The sequence below is a fragment of the Dipodomys spectabilis genome, unplaced genomic scaffold, assembly GCF_019054845.1.
Source record: "Dipodomys spectabilis isolate Male_0828 unplaced genomic scaffold, ASM1905484v1 ptg000187l, whole genome shotgun sequence".
In the NCBI taxonomy this organism is placed as follows: Eukaryota; Metazoa; Chordata; class Mammalia; order Rodentia; family Heteromyidae; genus Dipodomys; species Dipodomys spectabilis.
The window spans coordinates 2,106,482-2,130,437 of NW_024870864.1; the positions used below are offsets into that span (position 1 = coordinate 2,106,482).

At 39.6% G+C, this 23,956-nt stretch overlaps 1 protein-coding gene across 1 annotated transcript in view; it reads right to left on the reverse strand.

Moving 5' to 3' along the window:
- Positions 1-4,874: 4,874 nt before the first annotated feature.
- Mrps5 (mitochondrial ribosomal protein S5) overlaps positions 4,875-23,956 on the reverse strand; it is a 31,635-nt gene continuing 12,553 nt past the window's right edge. The window contains exons 5-12 of the mRNA XM_042695522.1: positions 22,047-22,280; positions 21,182-21,216; positions 19,053-19,143; positions 15,627-15,673; positions 13,763-13,820; positions 13,411-13,473; positions 7,665-7,801; positions 4,875-5,165 (exon numbers count right to left, since the gene is read on the reverse strand). Coding sequence (XP_042551456.1) covers positions 4,941-5,165; positions 7,665-7,801; positions 13,411-13,473; positions 13,763-13,820; positions 15,627-15,673; positions 19,053-19,143; positions 21,182-21,216; positions 22,047-22,280 — 890 coding nt within the window. The 3' untranslated portion in view covers positions 4,875-4,940. The remainder of the gene's footprint in view (positions 5,166-7,664; positions 7,802-13,410; positions 13,474-13,762; positions 13,821-15,626; positions 15,674-19,052; positions 19,144-21,181; positions 21,217-22,046; positions 22,281-23,956) is intronic.

Here is a 23,956-nt window from a genome sequence, read left to right on the forward strand (position 1 = left end):
AGAAGGCTCAGACATACTACCAAAGAATGCTACCCTACTTTACATATGCAGGCGCACGCACACGCGCACACACACCACCACCACCACTCCCAAAGGCCTACTTATAACTCAGCTCCAGAGATCTGGCTTTCAACAAATGACAAGGCACACTAAAAACAGACAGTCTGAAGAGGCTGAGCAAGCTGATTCCAATATAGCAGAATGTTGGAATGATCTGACCAGCAATATCTAAAACAACTAAGACAAATGTGCTAGTGGCTCAAGCAGAACAAAAGTAGACAGTGCAAGAACAGAAGGTAGAAGTGGAGAAATGGAACTTCTAAGAAAGAAGGAAACATGCTGGAGATCAAAAACACTGTAATAGAAATTAATGCATTTGATGGACTTGTTACAGGCTAGATATAACTGAGGAAGGAATCTCTGAACTTGAGGATAAGTCAAAAGACTCCAAAACTGGGGCTGGGAAGGTGACTCAGTGGTAGAGCGCTTTGCCTTGCATGCCTGAGGCCCTGGGTTCGATTCCTCAGCACCACATAAGCAAAAATAAAAAAGCTGGAAGTGGCGCTGTGGCTCAAGTGGTAAAGCGCTAGCCTTGAAGAGCTGAGGGACAGTGTCCAGGCCCAGAGTTCAGGCCCCACAACCCGAACCCCCCTCCAAAAAAAAGACTCCAAAACTGAAGAGCAAGGAGAGAAGAGAGGAGAAGGGAGAAGGGGAGAGGAAAGAGAGGGAGAAAGAGCAGAATATTTAAGAACTGTGGGTCTAAGAAGCTCGGAAAACAAGCACAAGAAAAAATAGAAAACAACTAAGCATTTAATGTTTAAACTGTAGAAAACCAAAATAAAGGAAAAAAAATCTTAAAAGATGACAGAGGAAAAGATAAAAATTTCATTCAGATTCTCAGAAACCATACTAGCAAGATCAGAGTGAAAAGTTGAAGTGCTAGGAGGAAACATAAAATAAACCAATGTAGAATTCTGTACCCTACAAAACCATCCTTTAAAAGTGGAAAAACTATAGTCTTTCTCAAAGAATATGACAAGTGACTAAGCCTTTCAAAAAATGGTTAAAGTTCTTTCCAGAAAAGGGCATGATACAAGGTAGAATGCAGATTTACATAAGGAAAAGAAGGAATGTGAAAGAAAACATTCTTATTTGACTTATCAGATGTTTGTTCAATACTCTAATAGCAACAATATTCTAAGCTGCAGAATGGCTCAGGGCAATGGCAATGGAGGCTTTGTGCTTATATTTGAAAAGTGAATAGTTGTAAATGGATATTACAAAGTCTAATATAAGTGACATGGTTAGTCGAGAAAACCAGAAGGCAAGGGAAAAAGCGAGATAAAAATAGGAACAAAGAACAAAGGCAACAAGTAGAAAACAGTAACAATATGGCAGGTATTAAAGTAGCTCTATCAATAACTACATTTTTCAGTGATGTAAGTATACCAATTAAGAGGGGATCAAACGATGAGATCCAGCTATATGTCATCTAAAAGAATCGCACCTTAAATATCACATATAGGTCAGGTGCTGGTGGCTTACACCTGTAATTCTAGCTATTAAGGAAGCTGAAATCTGAGGATCATGGTTTGAAGCTAGCCACGGTAGGAAATCTCTGAGACTCTTCCAATAAACCAGCAAGAAGCTGGAAGTAGATGTATGGCTAAAGTGGTAGAGTACCAGCCTTGAGAGAAAAAGCTAAAGGAGGTTAGTCCCTGAAGACAAGCCCCAGTACTGGTACAAAAAAAAAAAAAAAGTATTCAGATATAGTAGCCATTCCTTAGCAACAGAGGCTAAGTTCCAAGACACTCCAGTGGATACGGGAACTGCAAGTAATAAGTTCTGAGCCCTACAGACACTCAATTTTTCCTACATGACCTATGATAAACTTTAACTGATGAAACTGGCACAATAAGAGATTATTAATAACCAGTAATCAAATAGGATCCCTCTTGTGCTTTGGGGCCAATATTAAGCCAAATAAAGGTTATCTGAACACAGGCTCTGATAATGCAAGTCCACTGTTAACTAAGGTGACTGCTAAGTGACTAAGAGGCAGGTGGCATATCCCGTGTTGATCATGAACACAGGGATGGTTTGATTTCTTCATTAACTGCAGGTAACTGAAGTCATGCAAAGCTATAGCATGGGTATGAAGGATTACTGTACATTCAAAGTAAAGAGGAGAAACACATACCATGTTAACAATAATACTCTTGTATTACTTTAGAATTCGGGATAATGAAAATTACCAATTAGAAAGAGGGGCATTAATAATGCTAAGCAGGTCAGTACTCCAAGAAGACATGAAAAATCCTAATGTGTATGTACTGAACAAGACATTAAAATACATATGGCAAAAAGTGGTAGAACTGCAAGAAAAAAACTCATGACTCCACATGGCAGGTGGAGACTTTAACATCCCTGTCAGAAATGGACAACTCTGTGAGGAAATTGAAAACAAAACTGAACTCAAGAACAATCAAAGCCAGGTGTTGGTGACTCAGATGTGAAATCCTAACTACTCTAGAGGCTGAAATCTGAGGATCACAGTTCAAAGCCAGCCTGGGCAGGAAAGCCCATGAGACTTTTACCTCTAATTAGCCACCAGAAAACCAGGAGTGGTGCTATGACTCAAAGTCGTAGAGTGCTAGCCTTGAGCAAAAGAGCTCAGGAACAGTACCCAGGCCCCAAGTTCAAGCCCTACAACAGACCCCCCCCCCCACACACACACACAATCACAATCAACTTTTATATATGGACATTGTTAGGGTCTAGATCTTCAGTGCCCCCGAAAGATGCACACACTAAAAGCTTGGTTGTCAGCCTACAGCACTGTTCGGAGTGGTGGAACCTTCCGATGCACACTGTCTTGTTCTTACTGGTATAGACCTCTCCCATAGGAAATCCTCCTCTGGACTGTCCTCCATACCAATTCCATCCGCTCACCACAGGGAAGTTACAAGGTCCTGATCGTGTGATCCTCTATAAGGCCATAAACTTTCTCGACATACTCTAGAGGGAAAATTATATTTCTCATCTCTAAAGGATAATTGTCCTTTGTTGCCTCAAGGTGTTTTGTGCTTTCTTTTTTCCAGCAGTACTAGAGAATGAACTCAGGACCTCAAACTTTTTGAGGCAAGTGCTCTACCACTTGACTCACACCCCCAGTCTTTTTTTCTTTCTCTGAGAGTCTTGTACTTTTTCCTGAGCAGGCCTCAGACCACAATCTTCCTATCTCTGCTCCTGAGCAGCTGTGATTACAGAGATGAGCCACCATGCCAACCTTGTTTCAAGAAGTTTGAGAAGGAATAGAACAATCCTGTCTCCTCCATTGCCTCTTGAGGAGCTGGCATTACAAAAATACACAATGCCTGGCCCTACTGCTTTGTATTTGTTAGGCACTTAAGAAAGGAGAGTAAACTAGCAAGACAGAAAACTTTGGGAAATGACTACCTTACTTCTGCCAAATATTACAGGAAGAAAAAAAAATAAGTAACCCTTCACCTAATGACATCAAAGGTTGAGAACTTTCACCAACATCCAGGCTAATAGGGCTTCTCATTATGCTCCTTCCATACCTGGGCAGCATGGTCTCAGCAGAGGCCTAGAGGGAGCGACAGCAGGAAACCTGGATTTCCACCACGTTCAGGTAGTAGACTGTCTGCCTAGCAAGTTCAAATCCCAGTACAGCCAAAACAAAACATATCTTATGGTAAATCATGTATCTGATGGGAGAATATAAAGGACTATTACAACTCAATAATAAAAACCACAAATAATCAAATTGTTTTAAATGGGCAAAGGATCCAAATAGATGTTTTCTTTTTTTTTTTTTTTTTTGGTCGGCTGTGGGGCTTGAACTCTGGGCCTGGGCGCTGTCCTTCAGCTCTTCAGCTCAAGGCGAGCGCTCTACCACTTGAGCTACAGCGCCACTTCCCCAAATAGATGTTTTCTATAAACAAATAAAAATGGCCAATAAGCCCAGAAAAAGATGTTCAACTTCCTTAGCAGTTAGGGATATGGCTGTGCAAGGCGCCACTTCATTCCCTAGAGGATAATTCGTTGAAAGATAGACAAGTATAAGCGGGTAAGGAGGTGGACAAATCCTGGCACAGAGCAGCAGTCCCTTAAGGGAATCGAATCAGGTTACTTTTATGCTAGTTCTGAGACTTGAACTCAGGGTCCAGGTACTATCTGTGAGTGTTTTTGCTCAAGGCTAGCATTTACTTACCACTTAACCTACAGCCTTGGTTGGCTTTGAATGGTGACCTCAGATCTCAGCCTTCTCAGTAGCCAGAATTACAGGCATAAGCCCCAAGTGCCTCGCAGACTTTTTAACCATTCTGTATAATGAAGTGAATACAATTCATTTTGGATAAATTAGAATTTATATGACCTATAATTATTATAGCAAGTATTATTGTGCATTGTTATTGATTAGTTCTGTCTCCCTATTTGCTTTTTTCTAGTTATCAATATTTAAACTGCCTTGATCAGAAATATAAAGTTCCTACCACACCAAACAATGTGTAGTGTGTTTAGTAAATCAAAGCTGTAATTATTCAGTAAACCAAAGCTATAATTATTTATTTGTAAATAAAGATTGAACTTTCCTTAAAAAAAAAAAGGTGGAGAAGCCGGGCGCTGGTGGCTCACGCCTGTAATCCTAGCTACTCAGGAGGCTGAGATCTGAGAATCGCGGTTCAAAGCCAGCCCGGGCAGGAGAGACCGTGAGACTCCTATCTCCAATAAACCACCAGAAAACCGGAAGTGGTGCTGTAGCTCAAGTGGTAGAGCGCTCGCCCTGAGCTGAAGAGCTGAGGGACAGCGCCCAGGCCCAGAGTTCAAGCCCCACGACCGACAAAAAAAAAAAAAAAAAGGTGGAGGGGAGGCATGCTAAAGAGTGAAGTCTGTGGACAGTGGCTGCAGGAAGGCTATGTGGCTGATCTCTTTAAAGCTGACCATGCAGACCGCTTCATTCCCTGCATGGCCTTTACATCTTCCCAGTCAAGTTTGGTGTCAGGAACCTCAATCTCTGGCTCTGGGTCTGTTCTCAAGGCCCCCTTTGGGGAGGCAACCACAATGGGCAATGGGCCACATTCCTCCCGAAATTCCACCACGTGGAGACTCTTCTTGTCAGCCAGCTGTTGATGAGTTTCCTAGGTGAGATCAGATTAAGAAGAGCAAGTTAGGTCTATGAAATACACCTGTAACTTAAAGAGCAAACACTTCCACCAGACAGAGGAAAGCTGTGGCAGGAAACCTGTGGACTTGTAAGAACTTACATACCATTTTATTTGATTCTGAGCAGTGCATTCTGTGCCAAACTAAAGTAATCTGTCATGGATGGTACCCTCTCAACCTTCCTCCACCTGGGATGGAGCAGGGATCTTACCCTCCAAAATCCCTCATTAGGTATACTGCTGTGCCAAAACCTGAATCTGAATCTCTCAAGCCTCTAGATCTAACAACCCATTTACAGAAAATACAAGGCAGAGAAAACATTAAAGTCTCCACAGGTTTAAGTAGCACCAGACTGGGAAATACTACAAAACAACCCAATTGCTGTATTGGCCTTTCTGCAATCTAACGCAAATTGTGTGAAAAAAATTTTAACTCTCACAACTGGATATACCTTTATGAAAACTGGATATTTGATGCGACCAAGTGAAAAATAAATGGAGGAAATTAGGCTCCCTCCCTGTAGCTTCTGGAGGACTTCTGGTCTGGTCTGCCTATGATTCAGCTGATTTAGCATGTTTATGTAACTATGAGTCATATGTATGCATTCCCTACCTTAGGTAATATTGCATACTACCACCTTGAGACTGGTAGGAATATAAAGCATGCCCTGCTATTAGGCTACTGCTGCTATTGCTAATGATGGCTCTGTAGACAGACAGCTTTGAATAAAGCATGACCATCATTTCTACCTTGACATCTGTCTAAATCCTGGTTTCATTTACTTACCTAAAACTCAGAATCTGTACAACACTGTCATTATTGAATTTTAGTACTGTGAAGTATATGTTAGTCTTCATTTTTTAGAAATAGAGTGAAATATTCATAGATAAAATAAAATGTATGTCTGAAAGTTGGTTCTGAATAATCAAAGCTAGGTAGGATGGTAGTGAGAAAAAAGACCAGTTGTGAGCTGGGTGAGAGGGTACTTTAAAATACCTGAAATGTTCAACTCTGTGTTTTCAGACATTATAGCCATTTTATACTACTCTAATTCTGTAAGTAAAATTAGAAAAAAGATGAGCTGTTTTCATAGTAAAATTAAATTATTTTAATTTGTTGTCATAAATCAAAAGGATACCACTTTAACTGGTAGCATTTTTTACTGAGTGGCTCATTATTTTTTTTTTTTAATTTTTTGTGCTGGTCCTAGGCTTAAACTCAGGGCATGGGCACTGTCCCTGAGCTTTTTTGCTCAAGGCTAACAATCTACCACTTCAGCCACCACTCCATTTACCAGCTTTTTGGTGGTTAATTAGAACTAAGTCTTATAGTTAAGATCCTCAGATCTAACCCTCCTGATTAGCTAGGAGCATGAGCTGCTGGTGTTTGGAGGTACTAGCATCTGGCTTGAGTAGCACTTTATAATGCTATAACTGATGGCCTTTTAAAAGAGATGACACATGGTAATTATGTAAGAAGTTTCAAAATGCTAACAGAAAACAAGAATATTACACAAAAGAACAAGTTATAGAATCATAAATTTGACCTATTTAAAACCAACAGTTTAGTTACATCAAACAATGAATCCTCCAACAGTAGGTGTGATTGTAAAAGTGCTCTTTTTAGGTAGTATGAACATACACATAAGTTGTTTAAAAAACATTTTTTATCTAAAGCCTTCTTTTTCTTTTAAATAATTTTCTTGTTTCAGATTATTCAACTAGCAGAATTCGGCCACTTGAAGCCTAGTGAAACTGCTGTCCTTTCTGCTCATCTACCTCCAATGTCTCTCTATCCACTTAAGGGGCAAGACTTCCCTGCTATCAAGTTTCAGGGCTGCCAGGAGGATCCCTGCAATCACAGCCCTTCCCTTAAGTGGAGTGGAGTAAGTATACCAGGCCTGGGCCAAAATGGACAGCAACCCCAGGAAAAGTCACTTACATGTTCACAGACCCCAGTCATTGGGCGAGTACAAGTTTCCCATGAAGGAAACAGCAAGTCTGACTGTACATCTCTTGCTTACCCAGGTCTCACTGAAAGGACTGTTAAGAAAGGGACTTTCTCCTTTTGCCTTACTTTCTGTATAGCTGAAGTATGTTATTTTCAGACTAAAATATAAACAGTAAATACTGACTTTTAACTTCAAAAGCTCTTGAAGTATTTGTTCAAAGGTTTTCATTAATTCCTCAATGGATCTGATTGATCTAATGCAGCCACAGACAGCAAATAATGGCCATTACCTCAGGTAGCCCCTGAACACTGTGAACTAACACACACAGACACACACACAGACACACACAGTGACAGACACACACAGTGACAGACACACACACACACACACACACACACACACACACACACACACACACACACACACACACACACACACACACACACACACACACACACACACACACACACACACACACACACACACACACACACACCAGTTTTGGACTCGGGGAAGGGGTTACCTGGTGGGTGAGCCCATGGAAGAGGCCTCGGGTGAGGTTGAGCATGTTGAGGGATCCAGACACCTTGGCATACATGTCCTTGATGCCAATGAGCCGGCAGATGGTGATGATGGCCCTGTGGCAGCGGAGGCCATAACCTAGTAAAAAGAAGACTGAGTAAAACACCCACCTTCTTACCTGCAACAAGGGTCACTCACCCTCTAGCTTTCATAAATATGAGGGCCCTGGGTTTAGGGATTCACATTTTGGCTTCACCACTTCCCAACCAAGTGACCCTTAATGCGCTTAATTCCAAGATGATGCTTATGTCAATGGAATCCTATAGGGCAGAGTAGATGTATCTACACCAGGGCTACTAATGGAAACTTCAGGTATTGCCTAAAGGCTCTCAACATGCCATGCCCATGCTAACCAAGAGTAGAGGGACACATCTGCAACCTGTGCTTAGGAACACTGAGCAGAGATGTCCATTTCCTTCCACTCTTGCCTGGTTTTTGACCTGGCTGCTCACCTCATTCATCTCCCCAAGTCTTGGGTGTCTTCCTATCTGCCCTACTCCTATCCATCTGTAAATCTGCAATCCCTTCTCCACATAGACCCAACACTTTGTTCCCTGTTAAAGCTCCTTACTTCCTATTGTTCTCTGAATTGAAATGAAAAAATATAAAATAAAAAACTCCATAGCCTACAAAGGCCTCCATCCCTGAACCCTACATATCTGGCTGCCCTCATGAAAACACATGTCCTCTTTCCCACTGGCTTTTCCATCTTGGGGATTTTACAGCTGGGGTTTCCCATAGCCTAGTCCTGCCACCTTCACTCATTCTCCTCTTCAAGGTCTCACTCAAATTGTTCCTGAGTCCTTCTCTGACAACATCATTCTCCCCCACCAGCTCTAACAGTGCTGAGATGGCAATTCAGGCACTCAAGGAGATCCCTTCAGTAGAATGTGGACTCTGTGATGACCACAATACTGTATCTCCAGAGCTTAGATCAGCACCCATCCAATGCAAGTGGGCATGAGGGAGAGTAAAAGACCTGAGTTTAGACTCTAACGTTTTACATAAAACAGGTGGCTCAGGGGTAGAGTGCTTGCCTAGCATGCATGATGCCTGGGTTCGATTCCTCAGTACCAAAAACACACAAAAAGCTGGAAGTGACACTGTGGCTCAAGTGGTCAAGTGCTCGCCATGAGCAAAAGAAACTCAGAGACAGTACCCAGGCCCTGAGTTCAAGCCCCAGGACTGGTTTAAAAAAAAAAACAATAAAACAGGTGAAATGTAAATCCAAATGTGATCCAAATGTGTAAGAGTCCTACACCCAGAGTCATGTTATCACAGCTCCATCTCCAACTCTGCCTGTCTGCTCATCCATGAGACAGGAAGGACCATTTCTTCATCCCACTGCCTTGATCCATTCATATCTCATAACCTGGTCAATCAAGACTACAATGAAGAGGTTTGGGATGAAGCTCAATGATAGAGAGCATGTGCTTAGCATGCAGGAAAACTTGGTTTGATCCAAGCACCAAATTAAAGAAAATAACTAGAATTCAACACGCCATCAAAACAGAAAATACTGGCAATGGTGGATTCTCTAGGGGAAACTAATATTATTCCCACTCATCCAAACCCAACCACCCTCTCAGTTGCTGTGCTCAACTTCCAACATGCTCTTCCTGTCTAGAATTATTCTAGAACATACAGTGTTCACAGAAGCTTGTACAGCTTGACTATTATTTATTTCTGCAAAAGCCTCATTGTTCTTACACCTAACTTATGCCTTTCTTTTTTTTATTTTTATTTTTTATTTTTTTGTGAACACACTGTACAGAGGGGTTACAATTACATGGGCAGGTTAATGCGTACATTTCTTATCAAGCATTGCAGCCTCCTCCTTTGTTTACCCTTCACATCCCTTCCCAGCCTCCCTCCCACCCCCCCCCCCCCAATCCTCCCCGCTTCCCTCCCCCGCCCCACACCCCCCCACACACCAACATTGTAAAGCTCGTTTTCCACATGACAACTTGTACTTCTCATTGTTGCAACAGGTCCACCTGTATCCTTAAACGACTTGTTTTTCCCCATCTCCTCTACAAGTTATACTGACATCAAATATAGTGAAAGCAGGGGTTATACTGTGGGGGAGGGACATACAAAGCTACAAATAGATAATCTTATAAATGCGTTAGAAGCAAATGCATGAAAGGAAAAAAAACATTAAAATACATATCTAAGGATTCATTTTCCTAACATCACATTATCTGACCTTTTCCACTTGACTCATACAAATACTAGGTATTGCAAATAAGGGAAACCATGGGACCAATGTTTCTTTGGGCCTGGCTTACTTCACTTAATATAATTTTTTCCAAGTTTTTCCATTTCCTAACAAATGGGGCAATGTCATTCTTTCTGATGGAGGCATAGAATTCCATTGTGTATACATACCATATTTTCTTGATCCATTCATCTACTGAGGGGCATCTGGGCTGGTTCCATATCTTAGCTATGGTAAATAATGCTGCAATAAACATAGTTGTGCTGGTAGCTTTAGTGTGGTCTTGTTTGTAAACATTTGGGTAAATGCCCAAAAGTGGGATTGCTGGGTCATAGGGGAGCTCTATGTGAAGTCTTTTGAGGAACCTCCATACTGCTTTCCAAAGTGGTTGAACAAGTTTACATTCCCACCAATGAAGTAAGGTTCCCTTCTGCCCACATCCCCTCCAGCATCTGTTGTTGATAAGAGTTCTTGATTTTTGCCATTCTAACTGGAGTGAGGTGGTATCTCAATGTTGTCTTGATTTGCATTTCTTTTATGGCTAGGGATGTTGAGCATTTCTTCATGTGTCTATTGGCCATCCTTCTTTCTTCTTCAGAGAAGTTTCTCTTTAAGTCTTTAGCCCACTTATTTATTGGGCAGTTGTTTCTTTGAAGATTTGTTGTTGGGGGATTTTATTTTTTGAGTTCCAAGTATATTTTAGATATGAGACCCTTGTCTGTTGTATGGCTAGTGAAGATCTTCTCCCAATCCGTGGGCTTTCTATTGATCTTGCTAGCTATGTCCTTTGCCATGCAGAAGCTCTGCAACTTCATGCAATCCCATTTGTCCAACCTTTCTTTGATTTGTTGTGTTTCTGGGTCTCTATTCAGAAAATTTTGGCCTGAGCCAAGGAGACCTAGGGTTTCTCCTATTCCATCCTGTAATGTTTTCAGAGTGTCTGCTTTGACTTCGAGGTCTTTGATCCATTTGGAGTTGATTCTGGTGCAGGGTGATATATAAGGATCTAGCTTTTAGTTTTCTACAAGTAGTTAACCAATTTTGCCAGCACCATTTACTGAAGAGGCTGTCTTTCTTCCATTCTATTGTTTTAGCTCCCTTATCGAAGATTTGATGGCTATAGGTCTGTAGGTTCATTTCTGGGTTTTCAATTCTATTCCATTGGTCCTGAGGTCTGTTCTTATGCCAATACCAAGCTGTTTTGATTACTATGGCTTTATAGTAGAGTTTGAAATTTGGTATTGATATTCCTCCAGCAGTATTCTTTCCGTTGAGGAGCGTTTTTGCTATCCGGGGTCTTTTATTGTTCCATATGAATTTTTGGATTGCCTCTTCTATTTCCTTGAAGAATGAGGTTGGAATTTTGATAGGTATTGCGTTGAATTTGTAGATAGCCTTGGGAAGTATTGCCATTTTCACGATGTTAATCTTTCCAATCCAGGAGCATGGGAGGTTTTGCCATTTTCTAAGTTGTTTTAATTTCCTTTTTCAAGATTTTAAAGTTTTCATCATAGAGGTCCTTCACTTCTTTGGTTAAGTTAATTCCTAGGTATTTTATTTTTTGTGGGGCTATTACAAATGGAGTTGCTTTCCTAATTTCAGCCACACTTTTCTCATTGTTGGCATACAGAAAAGCCATTGATTTTGGGGGGTTAATTTTATACCCTGCTACTTTGCCAAAGTTTTGAATCAGCTTGAGTAATTTGGGAGTGGAGTCTATGGGATTCTTTAAATATAAGATCATGTCATCTGCAAAGAGGGAGAGTTTTATTTCTTCTTTCCCTATTTAGATCCCCTTTATGTCTGCATCTTGTCTTATTGCTGTAGCTAGACATTCTAATACTAGGTTGAAGAGAAGTGGAGAGAGTGGACATCCTTGTCTTGTTCCTGAGTTAAGAGGAAATGGCTTTAGTTTTTCACCATTAAGTATAATGCTGGCTGTAGGTTTGTCATATACAGCCTTTATTGTATTGAGGAATGTTCCATGGATTCCTAATTTTTCCAAAACCTTCATCATAAAAGGGTGTTGGATATTGTCGAATGCTTTTTCTGCATCTATTGAGATAACCATGTGGTTCTTATTCTTGCTCCTGTTGATGTGATGAATAATATTAATTGATTTGCGTATATTGAACCAGCTTTGCATCCCTGAAATGAATCCTGTTTGATCGTGGTGTATGATTTTTTGGATGAATTGTTGAAGTCGATTGGCCAAAATTTTGTTGAGAAGTTTTGCATCAATGTTCATCAAAGAAATGGGTCTACAGTTCTCTTTCTTTGATGAGTCCCTGCCTGGTTTTGGGATGAGGGTTATGATGGCTTCATAGAATGTGTTCGGTAGTGAACTTTCTCTTTCAATTTCATTGAAGAATTGGAGGAGTATTGGTGTGAGCTTGCTTTGAAGGCCTTGTAGAATTCTGCTGTTAAACCATCTGGTCCTGGACTTTTCTTAGCTGGAAGGTCTCTTATTGCTGTTTCTATTTCAATGCTTGATATGGGCCTGTTAAGCTGGTTTAACTCATCTTGGTTTAGTTTTGGCATGTCAATATTTGCTAGGAAAAGGTCGATTTCTGTCAAGTTCTCAAACTTATTAGCATAAAGTTTTGAGAAGTATTCCCTTATAATGTTCTGAATCTTGGTCATTTCTGTGGTGATGTTTCCATTCTCATCTCTGAGTTTATTTATTTGGGTGTGTTCTCTTCTTTTTCTGATAAGATTTGCTAAGGGTCTGTCAATTTTGTTAATTTTTTCGAAGAACCAACTCTTTGTTTTGTTGATTCTTTCTATAGTTTTTTTGGATTCTAATTCATTTAATTCTGATTTAATTTTAATTATTTCTTTCCGTCTACTGGATTGGGGTTTATCTTGCTGTTCTTTTTCAAGGAGGTTTAGATGTGTCATTAAATTGTTGGTTTCAGATCTCTCCAATTTGTTGATGTAGGAGCTCAGAGCTATAAACTTGCCTCTGAGTACTGCCTTTGCTGTGTCCCAAAGGAGCTGGTAATTTGTGTGTTCATTTTTGTTGAATAGCATGAACATTTGAACATTTAAATTTCCTTTCTAATCTCTTCCATGACCCACTCTTGATTCAGCAGTGTGTTGTTCAGCCTCCATGTGATACCGGACTTTCTTTGGTGGCTTTTGGTGTTGAGTTCTAATTTTATTCCCTTGTGGTCAGAGAGAATGCAAGGTATAACTTCAATGTTTCTGAATTTAGACAAGTTTGCTTTGTGGCCTAAAATGTGGTCTATTTTAGAAAATGTTCCATGTGCTGCTGAGAAAAATGTGTATTCTGATGCTGCTGGGTGAAATGTTCAGTAGATATCTGTTAAATCTAGTTGATCTATGCAGCTGTTTAGATCTGCAGTTTCTCTTAACTTATGCCTTTCTGTTCTAGTGTTTTCAAGGTAAGTTCAGGTAAAGGGGAACAAAAATAGTGGAGGGGAACAAAAATAGTAAGTGTTACCTCTAGGTTGTTTCTTCATCTTGATGTGTGTTCTTTTAAATCTTAGTGAAATATCATGAAATACTGCAGGATAAAAACAAACACAAACAGGATTAGGTGTGTGGCTTTAATGTCTTTGCAAAGTCATAAAGCAGTGCATACCACCCTGCACAGCAACACACACTGGCCAAAGATCAACAAACTCTGCTCTCCCTCATTGTACTAATCTCCTCAGATTGTTTGTTCCTACACTTTATACATTTTTAAGAATGTAGTAACAGAGAAACATTAACATAGTCAAAGACAGATATATTGCCAGACATACTATAAGGGAATAATCCTGCAAATTTTAGAAGAAAAGCCCAACACTCACTTGTGTGGTCTTCATATCGTTCTACAAAATGCAAATAGTGAACTGCTCTGTTCTTTGCCTAAAGAAAAGAAGGAAACATACTTTCTTAAATCTCCTGTTGAGCTAGTTATGTCTTACCACATTAAAAAAAATCTGTTGGATTTTTTTCTTTTTATCTTTAAATAATTGTACAAAGGGGTTTCAATTTAACATATGAATTTATGATACAATGCATTCAATCAATGTCATACCTTCTATGATCTCCATCCTCTCATCTATCCTAACCTCACCCAACCCTTCAAGTCTGTTTTGTCTTTGAGACAGTGCCTTATTATATATACCAAGCTCACTGAAATTTGTTATAATAGCTCAGGCTGGCATTTAATTCACAATCTTCCTGCCTACTGCAATTACAGTTGTGTGTAATCATGCTTGGCTTCTTGTTGGATTTCAAAAGTACCTTTTACAAAATATTTTATTATAAAAAAATTTCACCTATGGTATAATTTGGGGAGGGAAAGGAAAAAAAAAACAAATTGTTTAAATAGGGACACAGGTTGACCCACTGCAACAATGAGATGTACATGATGCTATGTTGAAAATCAAACTTTACAATTTAAGCGGGGGGTGGGGGAGTGGTAGGGGAAAAATAAAGGAGGAAGCAACAATGCTTGATAAGGAATGTACTCATTATCTTGCTTACGTAACTGTAACCTCTCTGTACAGTATTTTCACAATAAAAACTTATTTTAAAAAAAGTTTCACCTATAAAAAATTGTAGTCCATTTTACTCATTCATCAGAAAGAATGATACTGTACCATCTGTAAGGAAATGGAATGACAGAAAAATTATATTAAGTGAAGTAAGACAGACTCAGAGAAACATAAGTTGCATGGTTCCCCTCCTTTGTGGTAGCTAGAATGTGCCTATAATCTACAAGGAAACACACTGGGTTGTGAGCAAGGGTTTACAAATGAGTTAATCAACGTGTGTAACAGATGGGAAGGTGGGGCCAAGGGGAGAAGTGTAGAAGAACTAAGCGGGGCGGGGTGGGGGGCAGGAGGGGGGAGAATGCAGGCAAGAAGAATTCATTGTATATAACACTAAATTGAGAAATGTAAGGGAAGGAGTGGGTCAAACAAAGAGAGGTGAAGATGTTGAAGGGATGACACAGATCAAGATGCACTGCAGACATAAACTACTTTTTTTTTGTCCATCATGGGGCTTGAACTCTTCAGGGCCTGTGTACAAAAAAAAAATCAATACATAAGCTAAAATTAAGATCAGTGAGGGCTGGGCTCTGGTGGCTCATGTCTGTAATCCTAGCTACTCAGGAGGCTGAGATCTAAAGATAACAGTTCAAAGCCAGCCCAGGCAGAAAAGTCCATGAGATTCTTATTTCCAATTAACTACCAGAAAACCAGAAGTGGCACTGTGGCTCAAGTGGTAGAGTGCTTGCCTTGAGCTGAAGAGCTCAGAGACAGCGCCCAAGCCCCGAGTTCAAGCCTCACAACTTACAAAGAAAAAAAAATAAATTAAAAAAAGGTAAGTGAGGGACAGAAAGGGTGGGTTGGGAGAATGTTGAAAGGGGTAATGCTGATCAAGAGGCACTGTATTAATAAACTACTTTGGTGAATGACAATTCCTTTGTACAATTACTTAAAGATAATAAACATATTCAAAAAATTGAAAAAAAACAGTAATTTTGATAAGCAATCGTTAGTGTGGTAACAGTGATGTAACAACAGAGGCACTTTAGAATGGCTTTGTGTGAGAGAAGTAAGAGTCATGAGAAGGTTCTGGGACATATTCTTTTTTCTTTTGGTGGTTCCCATGGTGTCTAACACACATATTATCTCTTTACTAAGTGAACAAAGTATATACCTTCCTGAAAGCATCTGTCCGATCAGCAGCTTTCCCAACAGCAAAACCTTGAGAAGACAAAAATATGAAAAGGGGAATTCTTTGTACCAGTTACATAGTATTCTATAGTATGGATAAACATACTAGATGGAATTCTTTGTACCAGTTACACAGTGTTCTATAGTATGGATAAACATTCTTGTAACCTTTCCCTTATTGCTATTTATGTTGATTTCAAATAATAAGCCTTAAATTCTATTCCCAGTCTGGCCCTTACAGTATTTCCTCAATATTTCTCTTGCCCACAGAGCTCACTGTCCAAGCCAATGCCAAATGTCAAGATGAGATTTGTGTGTCAATTGAAGGCATTCTGAAAAATTTTACATGTGGATGTATTTATGAGATTCAAAGTTATATTCTTAACATTATCTTTTATATATCTCTAATGAAATACACTCACCTTTAAAAATTACATATGATCAAATCAATAAGGCAAGTGTTTTGGACACTTTGGGAAACAGATTAAAATACATGATTTTAAGCTGGGAACTGGTGACTCATGCCTATAACCCTGGCTACTCAGGAGGCTGAGATCTGAGGATTGCAGTTCAAAGTCAGCCCAGGCAGGAAAGTCTTTGAGACTTTTATCTCCAATTAACCATCAGAAAACCGGAAGTGGAGCTGTGGCTCAAAGTGTAAGAGTGCTAGCCTTGAGCAAAAGAGCTCAGTGATAGCACCCAAGCCTTACAACCACTACCACCACCAACAACAAAAGTACATTGCTTTAAAGTCATGATTTCACTAGAAATTTGAAGTGGAGTCTAGCCAGGAAATAAAAGATAATAGCTCTGTGAGTGGTAAGTGCTGGAAATGAGGCTCATTACAAGATACAGAAATAAGCACATCACTTGTCATCATTTAATACTGAATTTGATGATTACACTTAGTTTTTAAATTCTACACAGGAATGTATCAAGTGTAAACATGACATATGCAAGAGATTGAATTCCACCCTAGTTTAAATCATGTTAGCACTAGAGAAAATATAAGTGAGCTAATTAATAATCATCAACTGGAGACTAAGTTAAACATAAAATCAGAATTAATTTGCTACATAAATGACTGAAACTTCTAGATAAAGAACATTAAAAATGAAGTCAAAATGTCTGCTAGACAAGAGCTAACATGTCTTTAACTTAGAAAAGGCTCGTGCCAATTAATAGGAAAACAACAATCACCCAGTAACAATATTCTAAGTGCCAGGCCCAATGGCTCACACCTAAATCCTAGCTACTCAGGAAGCTGAAATCTGAGGACTGAAGTTTGAAGACAGCCCAGGCGCCGGGCGCTGGTGGCTCACGCCTCTAATCCTAGCTACTCAGGAGGCTGAGATCTGAGGATCGCGGTTCAAAGCCAGCCCGGGCAGGAAAGACCGTGAGACTATCTCCAATAAACCACCAGAAAACCGGAAGTGGCGCTGTAGCTCAAGTGGTAGAGCACTCGCCTTGAGCTGAAGAGCACTGGGACAGCGCCCAGGCCCAGAGTTCAAGCCCCACAACCGACAAAAAAAAAAAAAAAAAGAAGACAGCCCAGGCAGGAAAGTCTTTGAGACGCTAATCTCCAATTAACTGCCAAAAAGCAAGAAGTGGAAAGTGGTCTAAGTGGTAGATTGGAAGCCTTGAGCACAACAGGGACAGTGCCCAGGACCCGAGTTCAAGTCTCAGGACCACATCAAAAAACCCCAAAAACCTTGCTGAGTAACAGCTCTCAAAGAGGAAATAACAATGGCTAATAGCATATAAAATAGTGTCCACATCCTCATAATTACAGAAACACAAATCAAAATTAAGAGCTAAGTTTTGCATATCATATTAATGATTAGAAAAGTTTATATACTATCTTGAGCAAGGAGATGATGGTGTAGAGGAAAATGAACCCAGGAAAAACTGATCAACATGTAAATGTACTGGGGCAGCAATTTCAAATGCACTGCAAGGAATGCCCCTTGTTATATCTGGGGGTGTGTCTAATGTGGTATGGAACCTACTTGGCCAAGTACTAGGCCCTGGGTTAAAACATACTTGTGGTCAAAAAACAAAATAAAACATAAATTTCCCCCATGGCTCTTACCTGCAAAAATACCACGACTATATGTATAAGAAGCTCACTGTTTTTTATTAACATAAAACTTTGGCTTCAACATATTTAGCAATAAGGAAAAGATAATAAAAAACATGTTTATCCATATAATGAAACACTATATAACCAGTATAAAGAATGAAATCTATGTAAATATAAAATCTGAGTAAAACACTAAGCAAGAAAAACTAACACAAACTCATGACTGTAATATGATCCTTTCATGATAATATGAATGTAAATTTTTGAAAAGATACAAAAGTTACTGTTAAATGTGACGTGTTACAGCAATGTACTATATGTATCACTTTTATTTAGGACTAGCTAGCAGCTTTCTACTTTTCTTTTTCTTCAACATGTATGGAAGGCATTTCAAAAACAAATGTTTACTGGAAGTTTCACAGAATAGCATAAAGAATAACATTTAAATAATAAGCAAAACTAATTGGGCCAGGTATGGCAACACACATCTCTAGTGCCAGCTACTGGGAAGCCTTGTAATTTGAGGACATCCTAGATAAAAATTTAGTGAAACCTCATCTCATACAAGCCAGGTATGGGGCACAGAGGTAGGTAAATCACAGTCCAAAGCAATCCCAAGGCAAAAATTCAAAATCTTATCCACTAGCACAAAAATGGGATAAAGATGTTTTAAGTGGTAGAGTACCTTCTTAACAAGCACAAGATCCTAATTTCAAACCCCAATAAATAAGTAAATAACACTCGTCCCTAAAAATTTTATCAGTATTAATATATGTTTTTTATTTTATTTTTATTTATTTATTTTGTCAGTTGTGGGGCTTGAACTCTGGACCTGGGCGCTGTCCCTGTGCTCTTCAGCTCAAGGCCAGCTCTCTACCACTTGAGCCACAGTGCCACTTCCGGTTTTTCTAGTGGTTTATTGGAGATAAGAGTCTCACAGCCTTTTCCTTCCCCGAGCTGGCTTTGAACCGAGATGCTCAGATCTTAGCCTCCTGAGTAGCTAGGATTACAGGCGTGAGCCACCGGCACCCAGCTTAGTATTATTATATTAAGTACTTTTAGCATTATTGTATAAGTTCACTATTCAATAGTACATTGTATATATACTATTTTTGTAACTATTTTGTGATCCTACTGCACATGCGCATAGTGTTTTTCCCTCTAAATTTTGATTATACATCTTAAGCTTTTCAAAGTCTCCACTGTCCTCAGAGGAAAAACAAAGGCAGTACTAGTCTTTCTATCTGAAGGGCCCAACTACTATGAGTTTAAGCAGCAGGCCAGGCTTTGGCTCCACCACCACGTGTGGTTCCACACCCCATTTACCTGCAGCTCCTTTTCCATTCCCTACAACAACCAGGACACGGACTGATTTCTTTCTGCCTTCCTTCGCTGTCATATTGAAGACATTTTTTACCTAAAAGACAAAAACATCTTATCAGTAATATTCCTCAAGATAATTCCAAAGTAGAGGTCTAAGTAGGACCTGCCTATCTCCCTCATACATGTACATGATGCATGGCATGCTCCCCTCCTAGGCATGCTCCTTCTCTTATTCTTCAGGCATAAACAGCTTCCTTCCAATACAACTATCACCTTCACTGTTTTCTCAGGAAGAGAATGGAAACAAGGCTTCCCAATTCTGTGTCAAAGTTATTACAGGATTCAACTATAATAATGTGGGGGGTGGGGGGGTGGGGGGGAGGAAAGGTTTAGACGGAATGAGGGCTTCAACTCAAGTCCATGTACTTGCTGGACTTGCTTGCTCATGGCTACTATTCTATCACCTGAGTCATACCTCCAATCCTGTGATAATAGTTAAAGGAATGTGACACTATACAATGCTATATAGCCTATCTTAATAAATATACCACAGGAAAGGAAGAAGTAAGGGATTACACTGGAATGGTTACAAGATACATTCCAATACCAGCAATGCTACATAACTTAGAAAAGATGAAATACAGCATACAGAAATAACTGTACAAGACTGATCTCTTATGCTGAGGACTACTTAATAGAAAACAGAAAATCTAGAAACATCTGCTTTTTATGAACTACAAGAAAACCTGTAGATTTTTGTTTGGAGCCTATTTCAAAGGCCAAAACTATAAAACTGATAACTAAATGGTTTATGCGGCAGTTGCTTCTTTGACCATGGTATCCCTTTTCTATAAAAGGAAAAGGGCCAGCCCTGGCAGAATAGTCTGTGACTCTTATCTCTAATTTACCTCAAAAAGCCAGAAGAGGAGCTGTGGTTCAAGTGCTAGCCTTGAGCACAAAAGCCTTGAGCCAAGGCCTACAGTTCAAGCCTCAGGACCAGAAAAAAAAGTAATTAAAAAGAATATATATGAAAGAAAAAGGGAAATGAGTCCACTCTGGTGAATAATCTTACAGAAAACTACCTACATGCACAAGAACTTTTCAAACAGATTAGCTTTCAAAAACAGTAAGCTGGGCTGGGAAAGTGGCTTAGTGGTAGAATGCTTGCCTCGCATGCATGAGGCCCTAGGTTCAATTCCTCAGCATGACATACACAGAAAAAGCCAGAAGTGGGTGCTGTGGCTCAAGTGGTAGAGCGCTCGCCTTGAGCTGAAGAGCTGAGGGACAGTGCCCAGGCCCAGAGTTCAAGCCCCCACAACAGACAAAAAACAAACAAACAAACAAAAAAACAAATATAAACTAAGAACTTAACCTAAAATACTTGTGAACATACTCTAAAATCTAGACAGCAACTGACAGAAGAAATAATACATATACTCGAAGAGGTTTCATCACAAACTCAACCAACCATTATTCTACATGCTAATAGATTAGATAGGTAGTGTCAAATAAAAGGGATATTGACTATCTTAGAGGATGTCCTAGAAAGGGGACCTGAAGTTTACTTCATACAGGATTCAGTTTCAAGGGCTTGTGTGAGCAGCCATATCTTCAGCAAAACTAGATAGTCACTCAACCCTAAGCTATCTACCCCTGGTCCCTGCTCTGCCCCATCTCTGCTCTCTGACTTCAGTGTTAGATTCAGCTGTATATAACTCAATGACAGAATGTTAATGCTCCTTTGGTTTCAGGAGGGAGAAAAGTTAAACACAATCTCCATATTTTATTAACTATACCACAGAAGTTGCCTTGTTTAAAATTCAATTTGGTAGTCCTAAAAAAAAAAACAGTAGCAGTTAGGAGAGTTAGTAAATTTTTCTCTTTTCCTTTTTTTTGGTGACACTGTCTCTGTATATAGCTCAGGCTGACCTTGAACTTCCAATCCTCCTATCTTCCTGAGTGCTAGAATTAAAAGCATGCTCTCAAGTAAATGAAGTTAAAGTTTCATTATTTCCTTATGTAGTTCAGCATCAGAGAAATTATCATAAAGACTTTTCCTCCCAGGTCCTGTTGTTCTGCCCCAACCCCACCCACTCCAAAGATTAACTGGGTATTTAACTCAGCATGCCTACCTCAAGTACCCTGGTTTCAAAATCATCATACGTTTCTAGAAGGAAAGAAACAAGCACACAGATAAACATGTCTGTACTAAATGTATGAAATCATTTTTCAACACAGGTGGTGTCCAAGACTTTTAAATTAGAAAGGTCTTTGGGGCCACTCTCAAGGACATGTCCACTCTAACATCTTGAACAGAGAGTGTTCTGAATCCATGGCTGGGTCACTCATCCTTCCCCTCACCAGCTCCCTCACTCATCAACCCCCAGCACAATGGATCCTGAAGCTCCCCAGCACTACCAGGCCCTCAATCACTGTTGTCCCACCTGATCCCCTCCCATCTTCACAGATTCTCCCTATTGACCAAGATACTAAAGCCCATCATTGCTACAAGATCTTGGGAATGTCCCAAATTCCCTCACCCTTTTCTCTCCCTCCCATTCCCAAGCCTGAATCTGTACAACTACCTGTTCACACTGGGTGCTGCTGGACTTAAGTCAAAGCACAATTCATACTCAAGCCACTCAAATCCAGTTTCCAATTCCATCACGTCCTCTCTGCTGCTCCGTGGCCTTCTACATACTTTTGGTTCACTATCTCTTGGCTCAAGAAGCCATTTTTCAAATACTTTTCATATTATTTTTTTTTAATTTCTTATATAAAATTTTTATCTTGTTAGAGAAACACTTTTTTTTTTATTTTAATAGGCCTCTGTTGTTCCATAGAATATAATTTGGGTAATAATGTGATGTTAGAAAAAAATGCACAAATCCTTTTTTTGAAGAAGCCATCTAAACAAGCAAATAGAATAATTTCAAAACACATTCTAGAATTAAAAGCCCTCTTTTCCACAGACAAATAGAACCAGGACTCTGCTACCTCCTTCAGGACCAGGATCAGGGGGACCAAGACTGACGCCTCCCCACGTGTTTCCACTCCAGCCTCGATCCCGTTTTACTTTTATCTTCCTCTTCCGGTCCCACTCTTCTCTCTGTTGAAACATGTTAGCTTCTACCTTCTCCTGTTCTTCCTTGCTTCTTTGGGTAATGGTCTGTACTGCTCCATTTTTCATAAGAGGAACATTCAGACCAGGCCAGAGGAAACCATAATGTCCTGAAGGTTTAAAAATATAAGTAATACAATCTTTAAAAAGCATTCATTTTCAAGTATTAGAATTCCCAGTAAATGCATGTACAGATATCAACATGCTTTTAGTGGGAACATAAGCTAAAATGGTCACTTATAGATCACCTAATACTATCAAAATTGCAAATATATTTACCTACAAGCTAGTAATTCCAGTTCACATTATTACCTGTGACTCCCATATAGGTACAAGGCATAAGCATGCCTGGACAAGAAGTCCACTAAAATGTTATCAACAAAAGCAAACAGTGCTAGCAGTCTCAATGACCAGCAATAAGTAGAATGGCTCACATTCAATATATGTAATAGTCTGCCTGGAACTAATTTCCAAGACCTCTTATTGACTGACAAACTAAGTTGTAAGAAAAATATACCATACGGTATAATTATCTTTAGATAAAATAAAATGTATGTTTTTTAAGGCATTCATATAAAAGCATTTTTAAAAACACTAAAAGAAACATACCAAAATGAGAGCAGTGGTTTTCCCAGGGGAGACAATGGGCCTGGGGGTAATAAAAAATGTACAAAGTTGGGGCTGGGAAGGTGGCTCAGTGGTAGAGTGCTTGCCTTATATGCATGAGGTCGTGGGTTCGGTTCCTCAGCACCACATAAGCAGAAAAAGCCAGAAGTGGCACTATGGCTCAAGTGGTAGAGTGCTAGCCTTGAGCTGAGGAGCTGAAGAACAGCACCCAGGCGGAGTTCAGGACCCATGACTGACAAAAAAAAAAAAAAAAAGCATAAAGTGGATTTCAGCTTTCTCTATAATTCTTACATTTTTTAACTATATATATGTATATACATATAGATGTATGTGTATATATATATGAACTTAAAGAAATAGAAAGTAAATGTTAGCAAGGCATGGTGATTCATTCCTGTAGTCCCAGCTATGAGGGAGGCTAGGGTAGAAGGATCGTTTGAGTTTACAAATATGAAAGACCAGCTTGGGTAATATAGCAAAGGCCATCTCAAAAAAGAAAAACACAAATAAACAAAATATAAGATACAAGAAAACTACTTAAATCCTAGCTACTTGAGAGGCAACGATCTTAGGATCACAGTTAGAGCCAGCCTGGGGGAGGGGGGGAGGGTTGGCTGGACATGTGGTGCCACTTGTCATCCCAACTTGGGTAGAAGCACAATGGTTGGCACAGTGGTGCATCATTCATTTCAGCAACATAGAGAATCACAAATAGAAGGATCATAGTCTAAGCCTGGTTATAAAGTGAAACCTATCTTGAAAATAATCAACAGAAAAAGGGCTAATAGAGATGCTCAAGCGGCAAAATACGTATCTAGCAAGTTAAGTACTGAAAAAAAAAGACTATACAGTACAAGATATAGTACAAGATGTTTTATTTCTGAAATGAGCTGATACAAGCACACAATTTTCATTCTTGATAAAAAGCACACATAGCCAGGCATCAGTGATTCACATCAATAATCCTAGCTACTCAGGAGGCTGAGTTCTGAAGATAATAGAAGACCAGCCCAGGCAGAAAAGTCTGTTAGACGCCATCTCCAAAATAACCAGTAAAAACCAGAGCTAAAAGCATGATTCAAGTAGTAGAACACCAGTTTAGCAAGTATAAAGCCCTGAGTTTAAATTCCAGTAAAAAACAACAAAAAAGGACTGGGAA